At 45.2% G+C, this 23,183-nt stretch overlaps 1 protein-coding gene across 6 annotated transcripts in view; it reads left to right on the forward strand.

Annotated features, from left to right (window-relative positions):
• Zfh2 (Zn finger homeodomain 2) overlaps window positions 1–23,183 on the forward strand; it is a 368,628-nt gene that overhangs the window by 242,170 nt on the left and 103,275 nt on the right. For all 6 annotated transcript variants that reach the window (XM_076777785.1, XM_076777784.1, XM_076777787.1 and 3 more), the window contains 3 exons: window positions 1,658–4,482; window positions 5,175–7,889; window positions 9,373–9,829. In XM_076777785.1, the coding sequence (XP_076633900.1) occupies window positions 1,658–4,482; window positions 5,175–7,889; window positions 9,373–9,829 (5,997 nt within the window). The remainder of the gene's footprint in view (window positions 1–1,657; window positions 4,483–5,174; window positions 7,890–9,372; window positions 9,830–23,183) is intronic.

Genomic DNA, 23,183 nt, shown 5'->3' on the forward strand with positions numbered 1-23,183 from the left:
TAAATTACGAACACCAACCGTCGGAGGATCGAGACGATTTTTTTTCTCTTACGAACGAAAAAGTACGGTGAAAGGTGTATTTGGGTCGACCGTTTTTCGAAAATATAAATCTAAAGGAAATTTCACGTCGGTCGATAGAAAGCATTCGTCACACCCTTAATGAATTCAGTATTTTCATCGATTATCGCGTAATTAACAGGCAACGACGGTAATTTCGCGTGACATATGGCCGTGGCGTGTATCGCGCCACGCACAATGCTGAGCGTTATTATATCGGCGGCCTGTACTTACATAAATATATGAGGAGAGAACGTATACGAAGAGAAACCAGCAGCACGCGTTGCTTCGTCGCGTTGTGTTCTCGCAACTGACGCTGTTCGATGTAAATGCGGTTTCGGGCAATGTCAGACCACGCGAATAGGCGGTCTTCTTTTATTTTTCGTCTTGCTTTTTCCATCAGACGCGCTTCTTTTTCCCCCCCTGATAATTTCGTATTGCCAATCTGTAATTTCAAGTGGTATTGTTACAAAGAAGCATCTGCGATATCTGCACACACCACTACGAACCACCCTTCGTATTCTTTGTAGTTACCAAAACCTTTTCTAATATATCGTAATAAGAACCTATGTCGTTATTGGCTTGTATTGTCAATGGGGATTATTAAACCGAGTCACGAGTAGTTACGTCAATTTTCGTCCACCTTTTCGAAGATTAATTTTTTGAAAGAGTCGTGAAATTTATTTATAATGTTATTTCGATGTTAACGATGATTAACGAACGTCGAATCCATCGCGTCGTTGAATTCGGTGCGTTAAATTTAAGGGATGAAACTACCCCCCAAATTTTCAACCTTTTGATTTTGTTGGTCTTGAAGGTTCTACAAATAGGAGACGTTCCTTGTAAATAACTGTACACATTTTGTAGAACGAAACATATTTTTAACTCCCTGTAACATTAAAAGAATGACTTCTAAATCTTCGATCAAAATTCTACTCTTACGTGAAGGTATAAATGGGAAAATTACAAATGAAAAATAAATTACACGTACAAAGAGTAAATCTTCGTGTCGTCGCATCGTGTATAACACTTTGGCCACTGTTACACATAATTTACTTTCTCTCGAAGCATTATCGGCTTATAACCCCTGTTCACGCGCAGCTGCAAGATTAATGGTTATTTTTTTGGCTACTATGATTTTTAACGTCGATGAACGATTTATCGACGCCTTAATAGAAAGGCGAATTACACGTTTGTATTATCGGAAGAAAGTAATTGGTATATTAAGGCGCAAGAATTGGTGTTGCACAAATCAAAACTGAACGCTGACGTTCTTCGATTGCATGGTGTTCCGACTCGATCGTATTTATTATTAATCTCTTACTAATCTTAATCTTTATTCAACGTTACATTGTACCAAATGTTACTCGTAAATTTAAGTTACCCGTTATTAAATATCAGTGAAACGTACTCGATCCATTTTTAAATTCATTTCGTAGAACTTGGCGATTCCAGATTATTTTTAGTCGTAGAACGTCTCTCGATTCGTTTGTACAAATATTTACGATCTATCTTACGTACAAGAGGATTCTTATCGCGTATTTCCAACAATGATTAATAGTTCCCTTCCATAAGCGAAAATCGTTTTACGATTTTTCAGAACGACGGGAGGAAGGTAGCGAGTGCGGTAACGAGGTGAAGCAAGAGCCGGATAACGATCAAGAACCAGAGCAAGAACCGGAAAACGAACACGAGGATGTCACCTGTCCGTATTGCACTTATCAGCCAACGTCGCGCGAGGAATTGAGGCAACATTTGCAAGTGGCCCACGTTCAGGATTCCGAGGAGAAACCAGAGACTGTGAAGGAGGAACCACCGCCGGAACTGTTGTGCCCGTTGTGTCAGGATGGCTTCAGAGAGCGTTCCGCGCTGGAGAAGCACGTGATGCAAATACACTCGGTGAACTCCGACGGTTTGCAACGGTTGCTGTTGCTGGTGGATCAGAGCCACTGGCTGAACAACAATCCTAGAAATTCCACGACCCCGGCGGTGACCACGCCAACGTCGCCGACCACCACGAAGCCTCCCCAGGAAGAAGATATGAGCGAACGCGGCGCCAACGACGAGATCGAGGAGCTGTCGAGATGCACCGTTTGCGGGCGTATTTGTCGTTCTTTGGAGGAACTGCAGCAACACCACAGGGAGACTCATCCTGCTACCACGCCCACGCTAGCAGTCAGCGAGAAACACGTTTACAAGTATCGGTGCGGTCAGTGCAGCCTCGCGTTCAAAACTCTGGAGAAATTACAACAGCACTCGCAGTATCACGCGATCAGGGACGCGACGAAATGCGCGCTGTGCGGACGATCGTTTCGCTCGGTGCAGGCGCTCCAGAGACACCTGGAGTCCACTCACGCGGATCTGCACGAGGAGGAGCTCGCGCAGTACAAGCAGAGCCTGATACACGCGCATCCGCTTCTGCAGGCGCTCACCGAGGAGAGCTTTCGTCGACAAGGTAGTCTGAGCGGGGAGCAGAACGTCGAGGACGACGCCAGCAAGGCGGACGAAGAGGAGAGCGACGCGAGCGACTCGTCGCCGCTGCACAAAGAGCAACGATTGCTGGAGGACTACCTGAACAGCCAGCCGGTCGCCGAGGACTCCTACCAGGATCCGGGCAGGAAGTTCAAGTGTCATCGTTGCAAGCTCGCGTTCACGCGGCAGAGCTACCTGACCGGGCACAACAAGACGCTGCTGCACCGCAAGGGGGAGAAGATGTCCTACCCGATGGAGAAGTACTTGGACCCGAACAGACCTTACAAGTGCGACGTGTGCAAGGAGAGCTTCACTCAGAAGAACATACTCTTGGTTCACTACAACAGCGTGAGTCACCTGCACAAGCTGAAGAGAGCCATGCAGGAGCAGGGCAACAACAACACGTTGATCTCGGTGGTGCCGCCGGCCAGTCCTACAGAGTCGCCAGACTCCCAGCAGGACCAAGACAAGAAACCTTACAAGTGCAACATCTGCAAGGTCGCCTATTCCCAAGGCAGCACGTTGGACATACACATGAGGAGCGTGCTTCATCAGACCAGGGCCAGCAAACTACCAGATCTCGCCGCCAGTGGTCAATTGGATCTTGCTCGTCCGTTGATCGAACAACCGCCTACGAGTCCGAACAGTCCGCCTATCAACACCAACACCAGCAGCAACGCTGGGACGATGTTATCCTGTCCCCGGTGCAGCGCTCTGTTCGTCAACCAAGAGCAGCTCGCCACCCATCAGCAGCTCTACTGCATCTTCAGCAACCCGCTGGCGTTGTTTCAGCAATTGGCGGCGTCGCAGCAGCTGGTCCCGTCCACGCCCGCGAAAACGCCACCGCCCAGCTCGACGACGCCAGGTCCGCAGCAGCACATACAACAGACCGCCCAACACGTCGCACAGACCACGCAGGACATCCTGTCGCAGCCGCGCCACAAAACGTCGCAAATGTACAAACACCTGCTGGAGAGTTTCGGTTTCGATTTGGTAATGCAGTTCAACGAGAACCATCAGAGACGTCAGCGGAAGGAGGAGGAGGCGGTGGCCGCCGCGCTACAGGCTCAGCAGGAACAGCAGAAGCAGGAGCAACAGAAACAGGCGCTAGCCGCTCAAGCAGCGCGCGAAAGGGAGGAGGAAGCCGAGGAACACACCGACGACGACGTGATACCAGAGTTAACCAAAAGCACTTGCCAGCATTGTAACAAGGAATTCAGCAGCGTGTGGGTATTGAAGGCCCACTGCGAGGAGGTGCATCGCGACCTGGTGCCTCGCGAATTTTTGGAGAAGTACGCGCAGCAATTCAAATGCGAGTACGAGAAGAAAAGCGTCGTGGTCACCGTCGCGACGTCCTCGTCCACGTCCTCGGCGCCCAGGAGTTCCACGCCTGCGTCCGGTCAACCGCAAGATCTCACTTCCGACAAGGAACAACGCGACAAAGAGAAGGAGGAAAGTACTGAGAACAAGGAACGCATCAGCAAGACGCCCGAGGCCACGTCCACCACTCCGGCCACCACTCCGGCGCCGAGCAACACGCCAGTGTCGAGCACCGATTCCACTACACCGATCGTGCTGACCACCAACTCGACCCATCATATTCAACAGCAGCAGCAGCAACAACAACAGCAACAACAGCAGCAGCAGCAACACGCTCAGTTAACTTTGGCCCAGCAAATGTCCGAGATGCAAGCCGCTTTGAACGCTATGGCTGCTTCGCAGCTGCAGCAGCAGCTTCAACAGTATCCGGGATTGATGATGGGGATGATGGGGCTACCGCTCGGACTGAACGTTCCTGCTCTGGCGGCCATGAACCTTCAACCACCATTGGTGCCGATGATGTTACCACCACCTCCCTACGACGGGGCTACCACCGCTTATCCGCCTATCAACGCTCAAGCTGATCTTCTGGCCAAACAACATCTCGCCTTGCAACAGCAACAAGCAGCAGCGGTGAGTGATTTCGACAATTTTAGAATTATACTTTCCGGTAGCTTTGCTGTATTCTGATATTCTAGAAGCATAGTATTGCAGCGATATTTACTTATTTTGCGTAGGAAAGTTCGGTAATGAAATTATACAGCGATGTTTCCACCTTCGGCTATCTTTTGCATAATTTAAAGATTCGGTTAAATATTCGTGTCATTATTTAGAACAAGCTTCGTCCTATAGTATTCGATATTTCGTTATGTAAATTGCAAATGGTGGCAATTGTTCCGTTTCCTAATGCTGAAAACTATGTAATACCTTCAGCGTGTATGTATACGTTGTGTCAGGAATGTTTCCCATCTCAAAATTTTCCAACTATCGATTGGTATCAAGTTATCAGAATGGTAAAGTGTTATCGGGTTGAATAATGCACATAAATGTCGTATAAAAAAAAGTTTACACTACACTTTCGACTTACTTTTATACGGAAACTTCTTTTCGGTCATAGCACGATTGCTGTCGCACCCCGTACGATTCTAGGAATACAAGATATTAGAATAAGTCGCTTCGGAAGTAGAGTACATTCTAAAGTAATTTATTCAACGTCGGAAACTAATTTTTGACAAAATTTATCGATACGCTAACGACACACAACGAATATTATAGAGATTTCGTGCAAGTAAAGAAAGCACAGGTGAATTTTTTCCGTTTTACAGGCAAATGTAGCTGCTTCGCAGAAACGAGCACGCACTCGTATAACGGATGAACAGCTTAAGATTCTACGAGCACATTTCGATATTAATAATTCTCCCGGCGAGGAGCAAATATTGGACATGGCAGCACAGAGCGGCCTACCGCCGAAAGTAATCAAACACTGGTTCCGAAACACGTTGTTCAAAGAACGTCAACGCAACAAAGACAGTCCCTACAATTTTAACAACCCTCCGAGCACCACTTTGAATCTCGAAGAGTATGAGAAAACCGGAGAGGCCAAAGTAACCCCGCTGAATTCTAGCGTATCCGGTAGCAGTTCCTCGGACGATAAAAGTCCAAACAAGCAAGCGTCTCCGCCGCCGTCGACGATGAACATCAACGTGTCTCAGGGCAGCGAGATAAAGCAGGAGGTTCAGGAGCAACCGCAATGCCACGTTCAACAGCACACGCAACACCAGGAGGAGCAACAGCATCATTCGCCAGGAAGCTCGGGCGGGCAACAGTCTCGACCGCATTCGCCGGCGCTGAGCATCAGCTCCGTCTTTCCCAGCATCCATCACGACATCACGTCGCACACACCAACGACCACGAACGCGCCGAGCACCCCGATGCTCCCGCCGAAGCTTGGACCGCAAAGTTTCACCAGTCCGAATCCTGGACCGGGCGGTGTCGTGCCTGGCGCCATAGCGGCGATAGCTCTGACCCCTCAAAGATCTCTGAGCCCCGGACGTGGACCGACCGATTACTCTTTCGGCGGGAACGGGAACGGCAGCAATTCATCCGGCGGCAGCTCTGGAAAACGCGCGAACCGAACGAGATTTACCGATTATCAAATAAAAGTTCTACAAGAGTTCTTCGAAAATAACGCGTACCCGAAAGACGACGATCTGGAATATCTGAGCAAGCTTCTTGGATTGAGCCCGCGCGTAATCGTAGTTTGGTTCCAAAACGCTAGACAGAAGGCACGTAAAGTTTATGAGAATCAACCGGCTGCCGAACCCGTGACACCTGGCGCCCGCGAAAGCGACGATGGTTCAGGCCGCTTTCAAAGAACTCCGGGCTTGAATTACCAATGTAAAAAGTGCTTACTGGTGTTTCAGAGATACTACGAACTGATTCGGCACCAGAAGACGCACTGCTTCAAAGAGGAGGATGCAAAGAGAAGCGCGCAAGCGCAGGCTGCAGCGGCTCAAGTGGCCGCCGTGTTGAGCTCCGAAGATAGCAACAGCAGCTCAACGACAACCACTGCAAACGCTGTGTCCGCTAACCCGACGAACGCTCCAGCACTCGCGGAACAACTCCAGCAACCGTTGAACGCTACCACGTCTCCTCATCATCAGCAACAGACGATGACGCAAACGCATCAGCAGCCGCAACAGCAGTTGCAACAACAGCAACAGACGCAGTCGCAGACCGAGTCGAAGGAGGGTAGCTTTCAGTGCGACAAATGCAACCTGATGTTCGGACGATTCGAACTCTGGCGCGAACATCAGCTGGTACATATCATGAACCCGTCCCTGTTCCCACCGGCTTATCCGCCCGACTCGCCGTTTGGAATATTGCAACAACAGGCGCTAAACGCTACGTCCGGCGTGGCCGCCGACACCTCCCACCCACTGATCGCGATGATGCAAGACAGAAAACGAAAGTACGACGACTTCGAGGAGGGGACAGGCAGCGAGACGCGCTCCAACTCCGAGCACAGCGAACAGCCCAAAGACAAACGTTTGAGAACGACGATACTGCCGGAACAGCTGGACTATTTGTATCAAAAGTATCAGGTCGAGTCGAATCCGTCGAGAAAGATGCTGGAGACGATCGCTCGCGAGGTAGGCTTGAAGAAGCGCGTCGTTCAGGTGTGGTTTCAGAATACGCGCGCCCGCGAACGGAAGGGTCAGTTCCGCGCGCACAGCCAGGTGATCAACAAACGTTGCCCGTTCTGCCCGGCGTTGTTCAAGGTGAAGTCCGCGTTAGAGTCGCATCTCAGTAGCAAGCACGCCGACCAGGTAGCCCGCGGCGAGGTCAACATCGATAATATACCGGACGAGGAGCTGTCGATGGAATCTGCTCCCTCGAACCCGAGCACGCCGAACATGATGCCGCCGTTGTTCCCGCCCTTCAACACCGACATGGAGGCCTCTCTGAAGAAGTACTACGAGGAGTCGATGAAACGATACATCAGCGAGTTGCAGGCGCACGCCAGCAACGGTAAACAAGAGGCAGCGAACCATCAGAGCGGCAACAATAGCGGCGAGTCGCCGTTGGATCTGAGCAAACCGGTCGACCTCAGTCGCCCGATGAAACTGAGTCTAGGCGGTCTGAGCAACCTCCTCGAAGAGCAGCACGGCGTGCATTTTCGCGGCGGCAGCGACTGCGGCCCCCTCACCGATCTCTCCGAGAGAAGCATCTGCGACGACGACAGCATGAGCGAGACCACCGAATTCTTAGACGACGAGAGCGGACCAGCGAGCCCGGCGTCGAGCACGCAGAGCTCGCGACAGGGACCAGCATCCGTGGGAGTCGGGGGCACCTCGGTGACCCCGGTGACCGGCGCTGGAAGCGGAACCAGCCAGTCCAGCGGCAAAAGGTATCGCACGCAGATGTCAGCGACCCAAGTGAAGGTGATGAAGTCGCTGTTCTCGGACTACAAGACACCGACCATGGCTGAATGCGAGATGCTCGGTCGCGAGATCGGACTGCCGAAGCGCGTGGTTCAGGTAAGCGATCCAGAGTTTAATTCGAGTTCCTCTTACCACGTGCCGTCGCGCGGTGCACGGGAATCCCAAACGGTTTGCCCGAAATGCTAATCTCGTTGTCAATTTGTTTCTACGTAGGGTGAGCGTAACAACGTTTAGCGTTAACGCTAGGTTACGGAACGCGTTAATTTCACGCATTCGGATTCTACCATTAAAATTTTTCCCAGAGGTGCCCGAACACCCTGTACACCCTAATTAAATGGAAAACTGCATTTCAATGCACGGCAAAACACGGCAAATTACAATAAAAATATGTGCAACGAGTATCCGTAAACATAGTGTTAAGGACGATCTTAAACTTGGAAGAAATCGTTCGAAACGTGATATCAATAATTTTGTTTAATTCGTAAATTACTCGTTGACCCAAGGGATCGACGCTGCGCCAGAGATGCGATCTTTTTTCTTATTTTGTCGCGTAAATCTAGAAGATCCACGAAAAATACATCTGCTATGCGTATTATTACAATCTATTTTAATCGTGTTGTGTTGTTACTTTCATTATGTTTTTGTTTTGTAAGAAGTGGTACACAGTAAGTCTTGTCAAATGATTAACCCTTAAGTGGATTATTGTTTAATATATATCAATGTAATTATTTGAAAATTTATGTAATCGTCCAGTGGTTCATTGTTTTTTAAAGACTTCAAAAGAAAGTTGATTTCCATTTACCAATTTGATAAGAATCAATATTAACTATAATAATTCAGTTGAGATTGAGAGTCCACTTAAAGGACTCTCTTTTTAATAACTCGTTGGTATTTACTGCTCGATTCACGTTAGAAAAGAGTTCAGTTTGTAGAATTTCCCTGTATCCTGAACATGCTGTGACGCTTAGAACCATAATCAATTTTTCTTTTCTCCAGTTTGATATCCAAAATTAGGGGTGTGCAAAAATATCGAGATCAGATGAGACGAGAATTTTTCGTGAGATCGAGACAAGACCTCGAAAGTATCTTGTTAATCGAAAGTACCGAGAATCTCTAATACATATGCTATTATTAGCACTTTTACATATAAATTCTAAATAAAATATTATACAGTTCATTGCATTCCTTACATTTATTTCTTATATTCCGGTTATCGTTCATTTAAACCCTTTGAATTTTCAAGATTCTCAATACTATCAAAGACTCGTCTCGATCTTTTCGAGGCCTCGCACACCACTAATTCACACCTAAAAATTCTGTAGTCGTCTTCGTGGGTAATCTCTAGGGTCACAAACGAACGTATGTATGCCTACTCGTTGTGCTTCCGAATGATAGTTGAATGACAAGTTCTTGAGGGCCCCTTTCGCACGAGTGTCCGAAGTCGAGGCATCGACGACGTCGATCGAGTATTTAGGAGCTTTTTGGGATTTCCGTGCATCATCTTGTCGATAAAGAGCTCGCGTTACTCGCGATCGTCCCGCCGTCGACGAGCTTGCGGTCTAATCGAAACGAGTTGCAGGTCTGGTTTCAGAATGCCCGCGCAAAGGAGAAGAAAGCTAGATTGGCGGCGGGCTTGCCAGCCGAAGGCTCGGCCGTGCAACCGCATCGCGGACCGACCGGGCCCGACGAGTGCAGACTCTGCTCGGTACGATACTCGGCCAAGTCGCCGTTGCAGGAGCACGTATTCTCGCGGCGACACATCGAGTCGGTGCGCGTCGCCGTCGAAGAGGGCAGCCTGGTGCCGCCGACACCTGGTGCACCGATCGTTCCTAGCGGTAACACCGGTACGCCTGGGATCGGTAACTCGCCGGTGGTCGGGGCCACTAATCAGCAAACTGGCCAGCAGCAGCAGCAGCAGCAAACGGACGAAAACATGATGTACGGATCTTTGTTCCTCCACCCTACGGCGATGTTCCAGCCGCAGCAGCAGCAGCACTCGGGCGCCGCGACGGCTAGCACGGCTACCACCACGGCCGGTGAGTGTCTGGCTGACCTCTTAGACTCGTAAGCGACCGCTCGACCCGCGTTTCGTTCGAAATTCTGATCTATTTCGCGGCCAGAACTCTCAAACGTTATTCGAAACACATTTCTTTTTTTATTATCGTATTTTATTACGTTTTTTCTCTTTTTCTCGTATTTGGTTTTTCCGACCGATCGACTGCTCGTCGAGCACGAACGTACGTAGACACGTTCGACGCGTTGAACACTTTTCTCGACTGCCCTTTTAATTCGTAAACGCGAGTCGTTCGGAGCTATTGTATATGTATATATATAAATTTTTTTATATATATATATATTTCTTTTTTTTTGTTTAATTCTTTTCTTTTCAATACGCGACGATGAATTTCGAACTCGCGCGAGTTACGTCGTTGTATGTTGTGCACGTGTTTCTTCGTTTTACCCGCGTGTATACATACGCATCTGTACAATTTTGGCCCGTGTGATACTCTAGGGGGCCCGTCAACTATGGAATTTGTACGCAGAAAATTTTTTTTTTTTTTTCGCGAGATCTTTACATGTATAGTGCGAATATAATATATCCAGAGCTAGGCAATACTGAAAGTTCCTATCAGATGACTATTCTAGCGTAAAAGAGAATGCGAGAGGGCGAAAGAGATAAACAGGAGAGAAAGTGAGCGCGACAGAATGAACGAGAGAAAAGTGTGTGCAAGTGAGTAAGAGAGCGCGAGTGAGTCGAGGATTAACTTTTTAATTAAAACGATCATCGCAAAACGGAGAGATAGAAATTATTACGAACTTTATTATTATATTTTATAATGGATTCTTAGTACTATCCATTTCGATTATTACTCGAAGCGTTTGATGCATTATAGTATAGTCAGAAAGAACGGAGAATACATTGCCTTTAATTCCTACATAGCGTAGCGAAGTATCAGTCCTGCTCCTCGCTCCCTAACTTTGTTCTCCCCCCCCCCCCCTGTTTCGAATCTACATTTATTATTATCGTGGTCATCGTCGTCGTCATTTATCCGCGAAGCCATTCCAACACCGTGTCATCTTATGTTCGAAGCCTTCTCTTTCTTATTGTGCCTGAAGCATTCACTGTAAATACTTCGCAATGTCTTTTCGCTGTTATCCGAGGCCCGGATGGGGCCCCTTTTATCTCGAACGGTCCCGATTCTGGCCTCCGTGTAGCACATACATAACCGCTAGAGACGCAACTATCCCAGAAAACAATGGCACGCCACACGCATTATATATTTAAAAACCATTTCTCCTCGCGTTTACGTTCGTTCCCATTCTCTTCCCTTCGAGAGAATCCTATTTGCCATTACGACGACATCGATCTTAATCAGGGCTAGTACTAATTATTATTATTATTTTATGCGTTAGTTATTTATGAGTTCCCTTTTGTGATAGTCACACTCTCGTCTGCCCACGCAATCGAAACGACTCGTTTCGAGTGTCTCGACCTTGAACAAGCCCGACGTACGTCCATTTCCTTTTCGTTTTTTTCAATTTATTTTATTTCGCGCGAGCTCGTATTCGCAGCCGACGAGGGTGTGGCTCCGCTTCTCGCTTTTTTCTTCACCGACACGACACACACGCACACAAACACAAACGTAAAACACACACGGAAACACACGCAAATCGCGCGCTCGTTCCGCGTTCATGCATGATTACAAACACGCATACACCAACACGTACACGTACAATTTACAATGTTATGTATGTCGGTCCCTACTATTCTTGTGTATATAGTTTATTATTATTATTATTATTAATTATTATTATTATTATTATTAATTATTATTATTATTTTATATTATTAATATTATATTATTTTTCCGTTCTAGTCTAAAATAAAGCTATACTATCATAAGATTAATCTTTGGTTTTTTTCTTATTTGAAGTTTTCATCCGTTTTCCGCCCTCCCGTCCCTGCACTCGACTCTATGGAGTTCAACCCTTGTCCCATTGCTTTGTTTTCGGGTAAGTTGTTGCCGTGTACCCCGACGGTATCTATTAGACGTACAAATAAATTTATCTATTCTTTTATCAAATTTTCTACCACTATCGATATACGCTGCATCGTCGAAGTATTTCCCGCCATTCTTTTTAAATATCTTTTCTCATCTTTCAGGCAAACTTCAGATGCCAGCTCGATAGAAAAATTGATATTGAGAACATGTTTGGCAGACGAGGCGTTTTGTATCGATTTGGTAGCCAATTTGTAATGATGCACAGTGAGAACAGAATCCTGAAAATCCAGAAAATCTGGTAAAAACTAAAATTTCTTGTCAAATATGTTCATTCTAATCTGATATTTTAAGCTATCGCTTACAATGGAAGGTTACTTCTTACGTGTTTTCAATGGCGGGAAAATACTTTGAATTTAAATCACTTTCTCATTTATAAATGTTCCTGATCATAGAAGAAACGATCCGTAATGTATTAATATCCAAAATTGAATTTTCAAAGCTTCAGTAATATTATTGAATTTTAGATATTAGTACGTTCCATCTTTCTTTATACGACCAACGATATTTACAACTCTAATATCATCGGTGTAGAGGGGAAAACGCAATTCAAAATCATTATTCTTTCTATTTTTTTATTTCTTTAATCTGAAGAAAAAAATCGATATTTCAACTTCAAAGCTCTATCCTTTTTATAATTATCAATTTATTTCTGTCCTTTTAGTACCGGCTATAGAAAAATGTATCCTAATTAAGAATCTTTTTCAGTTTTTTGACTTAGACAAACAGGACGGCTAGAATCGTAGAAGCCATTAGAACACTTTTTCTGTACTCTGTACTGCCACTAATTTTGACTATTTCTCGTTGTAAAAATTTTTGAATATTACCAAAAGGGTAATAGATATATATGCGAAACGACGATGCAAGAAGTTGCATAGTTTCTTCATAAAAAAAATACCAAAGAGAACATAAAAAAAACGCGTTTTACAGTAGAAGACCCCCTTAATGGCCGAATGTTGCAACGCGAAGCCCTATAGCACTGCGTTCACTGCACAGTGTACATCCATTCGTTGCACTGACAGTATGGGAACGTAGTGGGAGCCTGGCTCGTGAACTCTAACTCCACACTGGTGTGCTTCTATTCGTCACACCAACGGGGTCCCTGGAGCAGGTTTTCGGAGCCGAATGCCAAACGCCCGAGTTCCATAGAACTTTCAGACACCGAGTGTGATACCACTGGGGTATCTCGTTGAGTGTCTCCAAAATCGTACGACAATCTCAATGGAATCAAAACGCTTTCCGTCGATTCCCTTGACTAGTCAGACGCTCTGCGATCGGACACAATACTCGTGTTCTTTGATCGAACGGATTTTATCTAGAATCTCGATCGGAAAATCCAGAGAGAGATTCATGAGATTCCGAGTTCGATTTAACGAAAAGTGAGTTGAAACTCTGAACCTTCGCGGCGTAAATCTAGACTCGAGCGATTAGCGAGCATCGATGTCTTAGATTTTGGCTGTCGATCTTTTTTAAATTGCCCGCGCGTTACTTTCACTGCTTATTGGCCTCACAACGACGGTCGATTGCTCGTATCGAAGTCATTGACCCGATCGCCGCAAAAAAGCGTAAACTGCCGTGTTTTTATTCCATTGTTCGCGGTACAGACACTCCTACAGGGAAACCCCTGGAGTGTCGCGTATGCAAACAGGCGAGCGCGATACTCAAACGCACACTCTGATAAAAACAAACGACGAAAGCTGGCGCGGCAGTCGACGCGTTAAGGCGGGAAACGCGGCATCGTTCGAAAATGGGCCCGAACCAGCGAAAGAAACCGAGCTTCCCCGTATTCACGACGATCCAGCTCGTCTGGTCGTCGTGCATCCCGAGGTAATTAAACCGAGTTCACTCTGCATGGCCGACGATTTAAGCGCAGGCCAGTTCGACGTACATGGTCGCGATCGAACGATCCCTCCGTCGTCGTTGAAAAACAAACGAGTTCACCGCGAATCGACCGTGAACCGTTCGAGCAACAAATTAAAAACGTTACGGTTTGTAAAACGATCGTTCGCGAGAAAGAAACATCCACTACTGTGAAATTAATGTTTTTAAATTAATTTAGAGATTACTGTACGGACCCACCTCGGAGATTTCAATTACGCGGGGGTAAAAAACAATGGCGTCGAATGGCATGACGCGATGACTTCGTAATTGTTACGTGACTTATACCCGACTTTCCGAGGTTTTGTCGATCAACCCGGGCGACTAATTAGTCGCGGTGCTTTTTCGAAGCGTCCCCGACACAACAATAGAGTCGATCTATACGCGAGGAGGTGGATGATTGCGAGAACCATTGTACACATGGTCATGGTCGGCGTTGACGGTCGGTTCATTGCCGCCGACACCACCTCCACGAAATTCCCTAAACGACGCGATTGACGCGCTGAATGGAACCGAGACCCGTGGAAGGAAAACGAGAACAAAGGGCCGGGATATTCGCTCGGAAAATTGATTCCTTAGCGTCGGCGCGTTTGAACTCTTCCTCCACGTTTTCGCGCCCTTTGTACGAACGTCGCGGCGAAGACTCGATACTCGCTGCTAAATCGAACGATTGTATTTGGCTGGATCAAAGTGTTACCCACGGATAGGCTGTATTCTCATCTTATTAGGCTGCATAATCATTTCTATGGAATTTATTGTTCGGAAAGTAATTTCGTTTTTCTTCCTGAAAAGGAATAACTTTCTTACAATATATAAATATTTTATTGAATTATGAATGATTCCATGCTCATAAAATTTCTGATCTTTATTTATAAAAAAGATCGGGCAACTTGAACGTTTCTTTGGTTATAGAACTTTCCGTTTTGTTCGTATAAATAAAGAAAAATTAGGTAGGGCAAGGTAGAAAATATGTTTTTGGGATACGAGCGATGGTCAGTTCTTTTACATCGTTGCTTTTAACCTACCCCAATTGTGAACAGTGTAAAAGTTACTAAAAGTTCATGCCGGTAGAAACGGCAAGGATTATAAGACAAACTTCGAGTATTAATGCGTAGCAATTTATATGCCAGTTAAATGCCAATGCAAGGGGTAAAAGACTGCCACGAACGTAAATGAAAGGTCTTTCGTTAGGATTCGCCGTGAGATATGAAAATGGAGAGTCTGCCCCCGACATTGCAAGAGGTTCCGTATATAACATTGCTATCATCGATCCGATACGCTAAAATTTCAAAGCTAGCACAATAAGAAAAATAGTTACGTAGAAATGAAGATTAGAAAAATCACTTTCTTCGGGAATTTACCTTTCTTGGGGAAGTCCGGCTACTCAGACCTCTCGTTTTGAAAGCGAATCGTAATAAAGGACACCCAGGTTTCGCCCACGATCGCAATAAACTCTGAAATACTAGTTTGCTAGGTTCCGCGGAGCTTCGAAAACTTCTTAGCTCGGTCGACTGGTCGCGTCTCTTTTTAACGGAAGAAAGAATCCTAGCGCGCCATTGTCATCGCGCCGCGATTACTCAAACACGACGAATGGCACGAATATGAAACCCGAGCCTCTTGTACTTGGAAGTATAATGCAACGTTGCTTGGTATTTGCGTCCGTACGTTATAGGTCAATACGAGTACTTTTGATCGTTACCACGCGAGAAAGGAAAAGAAGAAAGCGAGATGACGCTCGCGTAATGCAAACATTTGTCAAGGTTCTCCCATGCTCCCATGTTCCCTCTAAATGGACATCCAGCAAAGAATATGGATGTACCTAAGGAAACAACGATATTATTGTTTTATATAGGACAAAATACATGAGCAAAGAATGTAAAAAAAGATACGTTTGCTTTCTTACTATCTATTTCGTAATAAAGTCTGCTTGAGTTAATAGTTGTTAAAGCATACGCATTTAAAAGTATCGTTACAAACGATTTTTTGTAGACGAATAAGAAATAAAAATACTCGAGTCGAGGGGGATTCCGTGGCTCGAAAATTAAGAGCAACGAAATCGCGATTTCGCGACAAATGTGTTTGAAAATCAGTCGAGTATGCGTGCACCTAACTAATAACCGATGTTACGGATTTCATTGGAAACCGTCGCTGCGACCGTTTTTGCGCACGATACAATGTCAGGGCTCATTTACTATCAGGATACTACTATTGCCGACTCGTCTCGTAATTTCGACTTCGACTCGCGCTCGAGCAGACAGTTCCTATCGTGCAAGCGACAGGGCGCGATACACTAATGAACGGTATACGGATATGATTTATGCACACCTTAAGAAAGCGTTAATAAGCGAGCATTGATAGTGAATAAGCCCCGACATTGTATCGCGCGGTAAAAACGGTCTGCAGAGAAATCCGTAATATTAGTTACATACGTGCACGCGTGCTCGACTGATTTTCAAATTCATTTATTTCCCTAACGTCGTTCCGTTGTTCTTGATCCCCTTCGTTTCGTACTATGAATTTACAGTCTGATTATTACTGTTGGTCGTTGTGTTATTTCGAGAGGTTAACAAATACAATGTATTTGGATGTTATTCGACCGATACAATATGTTCTTGTTCGGACTATGCGTGGCTGCGTGTGCGTATACGTGTAATGATCTGTCGCTCTGCTTCCCTTTTCCAATATTATTTACGAAATAGAAATTGCATCCTCGAAAAGAAGAGGCAGAAGTTGCCGGATAATCAGAGATAATGTACGAAATAACGTGCCGCATTAAAAGATTAGTGCTCGGGGTAAATAATGGTTATAATAAGAGAGCGTGGCGGGGTGTACGAAATTTAATGGATCAGGCCACGTGTTTGACATGCCTTCTACAGACATATGTCTCGTTTTACGTTCCGATAATCGACGTTCTGCCGTACTAATGCAGCGTGGCCTGTGGCGAACGGGTTCCCGGGGACCGAATAGCGGTAGCGAGCATGTTGTACGCGTACATTATACGGAAAGGTATCTTTTCAATCGTACCAACGAAAATTTACATATGTAAATCGCGGGCTGCATTTAAAAACGAAAGTATCGCCGCGTCTCCATTGAGCCACTGACAGCCGGAACAGCGAATCGTCTTCGTCCGATGGGAAGAAAGGAGGAACCCAGGTCGCGTGTCTCGACGAGAATCCTTTGCGTTTCGCGTTTATCCGTTCGCGGGTCCGTTCGTTTTCATCGGGGTGGATGGCATAAAGGCCGAGGCCCGTCGAAAAAAGGAAAGACTCGTAGAAATTCATGACGCGAACCCTTTCACGGTGGCTTCCTTCCGGCTCGTGGCGGGCCACGCGTCGGCTTCCATCACGGGGCACCGAGGAGAGCGCGCGCGCTCGCGTTATTTTGAAAACCTTATGCTAATGCCGGGGTCGCGCGTACCCCGCGACACGAAATACCGCCGGGGAACGATTATGTGTACGGTTCGTGAAATTATGCAAAACACACCGTGCCGTGGCAAAGCACGCCGTCGCGTTGACTCGCGTGCGCGGAGGGTGTGTAAACGACTCGCACGGTAGGCACGTGGCATCGTCGACGAGGGAATGCAAATGATAACTGCCTCTCGAGGGTTGGACGGTCTCTTTGTCCGAGGACATCGGCTCGCGCGAAAATTACCAACGGAGAGCACGTATCGAGATCGCGAGCAACCCGTTTACGTTCCAATTAACTGACGGACCGACGCACAGAGCAGCCCATTTTGCCGAAATACATTTTTTTAAGTACAAGTCAGCTCCTTGCCTGCACGACACGTTTATTGTATACGTATCGGAGCGTCAAATGCCGCTTGAAATTTTTAAATATAAAAATCGGTTGTAGATTACTGTGTCAGGGTTAGGTCTGCGTTTGCGATTACTCTTTGTGTTTTGGACTAAAATCTTTCAGGTTCATATTACGGAACACTTTTGAGCAATTATTGGAAAATAAAATACTCTATTGGAAAATTTGGGGAATAGAGAATAGATCAACGAGAAAGGGGGTGAGAGTAGAGGGATGTTGAGTGTTACCTGGAAGACTCTTAGATGCTGGAGCGTTCAGAGTGTTTAATAAAATATCTTGCTTATAGGGGAACATTATTTGGTTCAGAGGAATAAATTATGATATCGTAGGATCGTGAAAGAACGAAAAAAGTTCGTTTAAACGATGTAATATTTAAGAAAAAACATGCTCGTTTCTGACTGTTTTGCTCGTTACCTGCGAGACTAAAATTTTGATGTTTCTTTTTATATTTGTTCCCATAACACGCAAAACGAATTTCCTGAAGATCGTATTTTTCGAGATTTCGCGATCGTCGAAGTTTTCCTGTATCGAATTCAACGACCTCTAATACGAATCTAGAAAATGAGGGGGAAAAAAGTAAAAAGTTTGCCGTCTTAACGCTGTAAAATTCGACTACGGAGCCATAGAATTCACTCGCGTCATTAGATAAATATCTTTTCAAGATTTATCGCTTTTATGTACAACCAAATGATCGTTCCGGTTTACCGGATAAGAAGGTAAACGACTCATTGCTGGGAACGCTCTTAAAGGATGTCAGAGATGAAATTGCATGGGATGCGTTCCAAACACTGCTGAGGATACTCGAGTGGTCTGTTAAGTCTAATACTCTGGATTCACTTTGTGTGCAGTGGACGAAGCCAACGTTTGCCAAAATTTTCGCGTTGCCCCAAAAATCTTTTTCTCGGTCGAATTTTACAATATTGGTGATCACTTTTAGTTACTTACTCTGTAATAATTTCAGACTTTCATTGATAAAATAAGTGTACAGTACGAAACATTGGGCGGGAACGGTAGTAAGATGTCGCAGACAGTAAATGCAAGTTTGTTATTTTAAGAAATGAAATACTATTTATCACAGAATTGTTTCACTGTATTTCACTCTTATTCTAATTTCACATACTTACTTCGATTACTCTAAATTCGAGCTTTGAACATAATATTCACAGTTCTCAAATAATTATTCTTTTGTTTAACGGTAATCTTTTCGTTTCTGAAGATGACTTAAATATAGAAACGAAACGTTAATATAAATCTGCTTGCGCGAGACGTAGCCTTTCTCTTTATTTATTTTGTTCGCAAGTCACTCTCCTGGTATGACACATTGACGCGTATTTAATCATCATCTTCGAGTGTCTCTCTTTTGGGCAAGTAAAGGAAAATTGATTACAGCGAGGATAGAGGTTCATTCCATTTCGATTTATTCCAGCTCGGATGCAAAAATCCGTTTAATGGTTCATCAGAATGCGTGTGTAAAGCGCTTAATTACGGTTCTCATAATTCCTTTGTACAAGGTATTTACGTAATAACCAGTCGCGTCGTCAATCTACTTTCGACGTTAAAATACGATTAAAATTTGTTCAATGATCGTTAGCACGTTACTTGTACAAAAATTATTGCTTCAAATTTAGTTCAAACTACTTGTAAATCCTTAAATTTTATTTGGTCTCGTCGCGCATAGTTTGTGTGATCCTGCGTGCTTGAACAACCAATTAAATTATCGTAGATTCGAGATTGCAAGGTATTTAGCGACAAATGGTCACCGGTGATCGATACTCGAAGCTCGTTGCGCCCTAACGTCTGTAAAATTTTGAACAAACTCTTTCTCAGTTTTCGAGGACGATGCTAAAACGTGGGGTTAACGGGAATATAAGGTTGCTCGTGGTTATCTGTTCTGATTAGGCAAGTTCTGGATGCCAGGGATCGCCGGTGCCCCGGAGCGAGTCTTACTGTCGCGCTCGATGCACGACGAGACCCTCTTAGTCTATTCCGTATCGCAAACACCTTGTTTACATTGAAACGTCCCACGCAATCTAAAATCACAGTAACGTCCCCGGAGTGGTCGTAGAATCAGAGCCAAACGAGTTCACCTGGTAGGTTCCCGGGTGGAAGGGCCTTGGGGACGCCACCAGGTAGGAATTAGCATGCCGCGAGGCACTCTGGACGTTCCTTTTTTTCTCTTCTGCCGCCGTCGGGAACCCTCGCGGTCTTCGTTTATTCGCCTTTAATCCCTTTGGATCCAACGCTAGGACCGCACGGTCAACTCTAAGGTGGCGGCAGCGGAGGAGTACCACGGAATCGGTTCGTCTCTCCCACTTTTCTGCGTCCTTTTCCTCTCCTCTGTCCCTCCCCCTCCGCCTCTTACCCTGTTGCCATCCGCGTTCCATGTCCTTCTCCTTTCTTCTGCCGTGTCCCAGGCCATATGTTACCCGATCCACGCCGGAGCTATTAATTATATCGATCTATATAGGCAGCGTAGTTAGCCGTAGCAGCGAAAAGCAGTACCAGGCCCCGCAACGCTTTATGGTTCTTCTCCCCCCTCGATCGTTTTTCTTCCCCCGCCCTCGGTCCCCTTCTCCCCACTACACCCTTAAACCTTGCCCTCCCCTCCCCCTTCTCCAAACGCCTCATCACCCTTCGTCAAGCGGTCCGACAACGGGGTGAGAACCTAAAAAAATGCCGAAGCCTCGCGCATTGCACAGAAATACATAAAACCCGGACCAGAGGCATAAATCATCGGGCCCCGGCGTCGAGGAACTATTATGTGACTCATGGCCCCGGTACAAAGATGAGAGCGAGATCCGAGGAACAGGGAGCCGAAAAAAATCCTGTTACAGGGGGTGAGTACACCCCGGGGGCTGCTGGTGATCGTCGCCCGATACCTTTTTTTCGATCGAAGCGCGCGGATTTACGCGCGCAACGTAGCTTTCAGTATGTTTCCTGAACGATTTTAACGTGTCGTCGTTCGCTGTCCAATCTGTACCGACAGGTGACGAATTCATTCGCGTTCGATATACGTATTAAAAATTCTGATACGTAATAACGAGATTGATATATTTCTTCGATAAAATTGAACGGTATTTGTCGTTGTAGACCGCTCGTTTTGCGAAGATTAATGTTGTACGCACGCAGTGTACAAGTCGAGAATTTATATTGCAAAATTCTTCTGTCCGAATAACAAGTAGTTTTCCCCGTTTCTCGAATTCCTGGGGGCATTCTCTCGTACGACTCAAATCACGATTAAATTCCTCTTTAATATCATTATTGTGAAACGATTGTGCGTGAACTACCGTGCAACGGGAAAGAGTGGGAAGTAATGTCCGATAGTCGTGGATTCGTCTCGCTGTTTTCATATTTAACGACGTAGCGAGACTGTTTATTACTCATTACGCAAGTATCGAACTTGAAAAATTGGACCAATAGGTGTAGAATACTGCGAGAAAGAAGATCTCCGTCCCGTCACCGCAGCCGACCTCAAATCACAAGACCCGACACGCGAGGCTAAATTAATACGGAAACGAGGGAAAATTGTTGATAAAGTTATACCTGCTGTAGAACATCTATTATGTAAACATTATCGTTCCAGACTGGTGCATAGAATTCTCTATCGTTACACGTACGAATTCTTTTCTTCTTTAGTACCTTTTGGCAAAAGTAAAATTCTATTTTTTTTTTTTTTAACACGAGCTGATATTCTACTTTTTAAAACTCGTCTGAGACTCGGTTTCGTTAGAGATTGTTTCATATTTTTCGCGCGATTTGGCGTTCGGAATAAATTTTTGTCTCCTTGCGTAGCAAAGCGATCCCGGGGCGTTCACTTTCGCCGCGCGCGATCGTCGCGACGAGGAATTCCTGGGTAGACTTCTTCTGGCCCTTGGCTCCGGCAGACTTTGCGTCGGACGAGGTGCTGAGAGGAGCTGGCGCGAAACGAGTCACGAGACCGTTCGCGAATAACCTAGTAAAAGTAGCGAACTATAGAGGCCTGGACTCATCTCTCTAGCGTCGTTTTTCGTAGGCGCTACTGGAATCCAGCAAAAAACTCGCCGGTCGGCTACCGGTCACTCTAATGCTTGCCTATAATGCGCCACGCTATTTTCAACGCCGTCACCGCGTCGGCGACGCTTCCTCGTAATGCGCCGCTTTCGGTAACCTCGGCGCCGTGGAAACTATTCCGGGGCACTCCTTATGGCAAACGAGACCATAATCGACCGTTTAACGAAACATTGTTACAACTTTCGAGGCAAGTTTTTTTTTCCAATCGAGTTTCACGAAATTTCGTAGGGGGAGTTCCCCTGGAACCGGACACTTAAAGGTTTTTTTTAATCATTAAAAAAGTATAGTATTTTATGCCTCTTATACTGTTTTATTTATAATTCCACAACCTGCATAATCAATGTCAGAGTATATATTCCTATTTGGAGGATAAATTCCAGTAGATTTAAAGCCATAAGTACGGATACGAATAAGCAAAATTTAGATTTTTAGTGTCTGGTAATAGGGAACATCAAAGCCATAAAAAGAATTTGTTTTATGAAAACCGGAGCACTATACAGGGTGTTCGGTCATCTCTGGGGAAAATTTGAATGGGAGATTTTAGAATTTTAGTTCCATACCGACCGGAAAATTTTTCGACGAAAATAAAAAATTTCAAATCGTTCTTAAAAAATTATATTCTGTTACAGGGGTTAATTACAATCATTTTTGGTCAATAGACATATCCCCGAAATCCTACTCAGTTTCGAGAAAAAAATTCCTTACCGAAAATCTAATTTCTGGCCAGAAATGTCTGCCCGAATTTTCATGCGAATCTTTAAAACGTCATAACTTCTGAACGAATTGGACGATTTTAATGTTTAAAAAAGCGATCTACGCGTATTTTGGTGGAGAATAGGTACAAATTGCAAAAATATTCGAAAAGTTGGTCCTTGACCCCGCAAAATGAGAAAAACCCCATAAAAATGGTCCAATTTTCAAACAGTCATAACTCCTACAATTGTGAATATATTTCAATGAAACTTTTTTCTGAAGTAGAGCTCATGGGTACCTACAAAAAAGTATTAGACAACTTTTCTCTAGGGCGTCAAACAAAATTGCTACAAATGAAAAAGTAATTTTTAAGAAAAATCGACAAGGGGGGGGGGGTAGGTGCCTAAATTTTTCGATGAAAAAAAAAATTTTAAATCGTTCTGAAAAAATTATTTTCGGTTTCGGGGATCAATTACAGTCATTTTTGGTCAATACACATACCTCCGAAATCCTACTCATTTTCGAGAAAAAAAGTCAAGTAGATACTGAAATTTTTAGACGAAATTAAAAAATTTCAAATCATACTAAAAGAATTATATTTAGTTACAGGGGTCAATTACGAGCATTTTTGGTCAATACACATATCTCCGAAATCCTACGCACTTTCGAGAAAAAAAATTCAGTAGGTGCTGAAATATCGTATAACGAACGTTCGCCATTGCTACACGTATCGCAATTGTTTGGAAACAGTGACGCAGCAAGTCCAACGATGCCTTTCTATTATAAATATGACGGATGGGTCCGTTTATTTTCATTATTATCTTCTGGAAGTATCAACTACTGGTAGTTTTATTCCAGTTGTCCAAGTAGCGCGATCAGAGATTGCTCGGACGGA

This window comes from Colletes latitarsis, chromosome 11 (assembly GCF_051014445.1).
Source record: "Colletes latitarsis isolate SP2378_abdomen chromosome 11, iyColLati1, whole genome shotgun sequence".
Taxonomy (NCBI): Eukaryota; Metazoa; Arthropoda; class Insecta; order Hymenoptera; family Colletidae; genus Colletes; species Colletes latitarsis.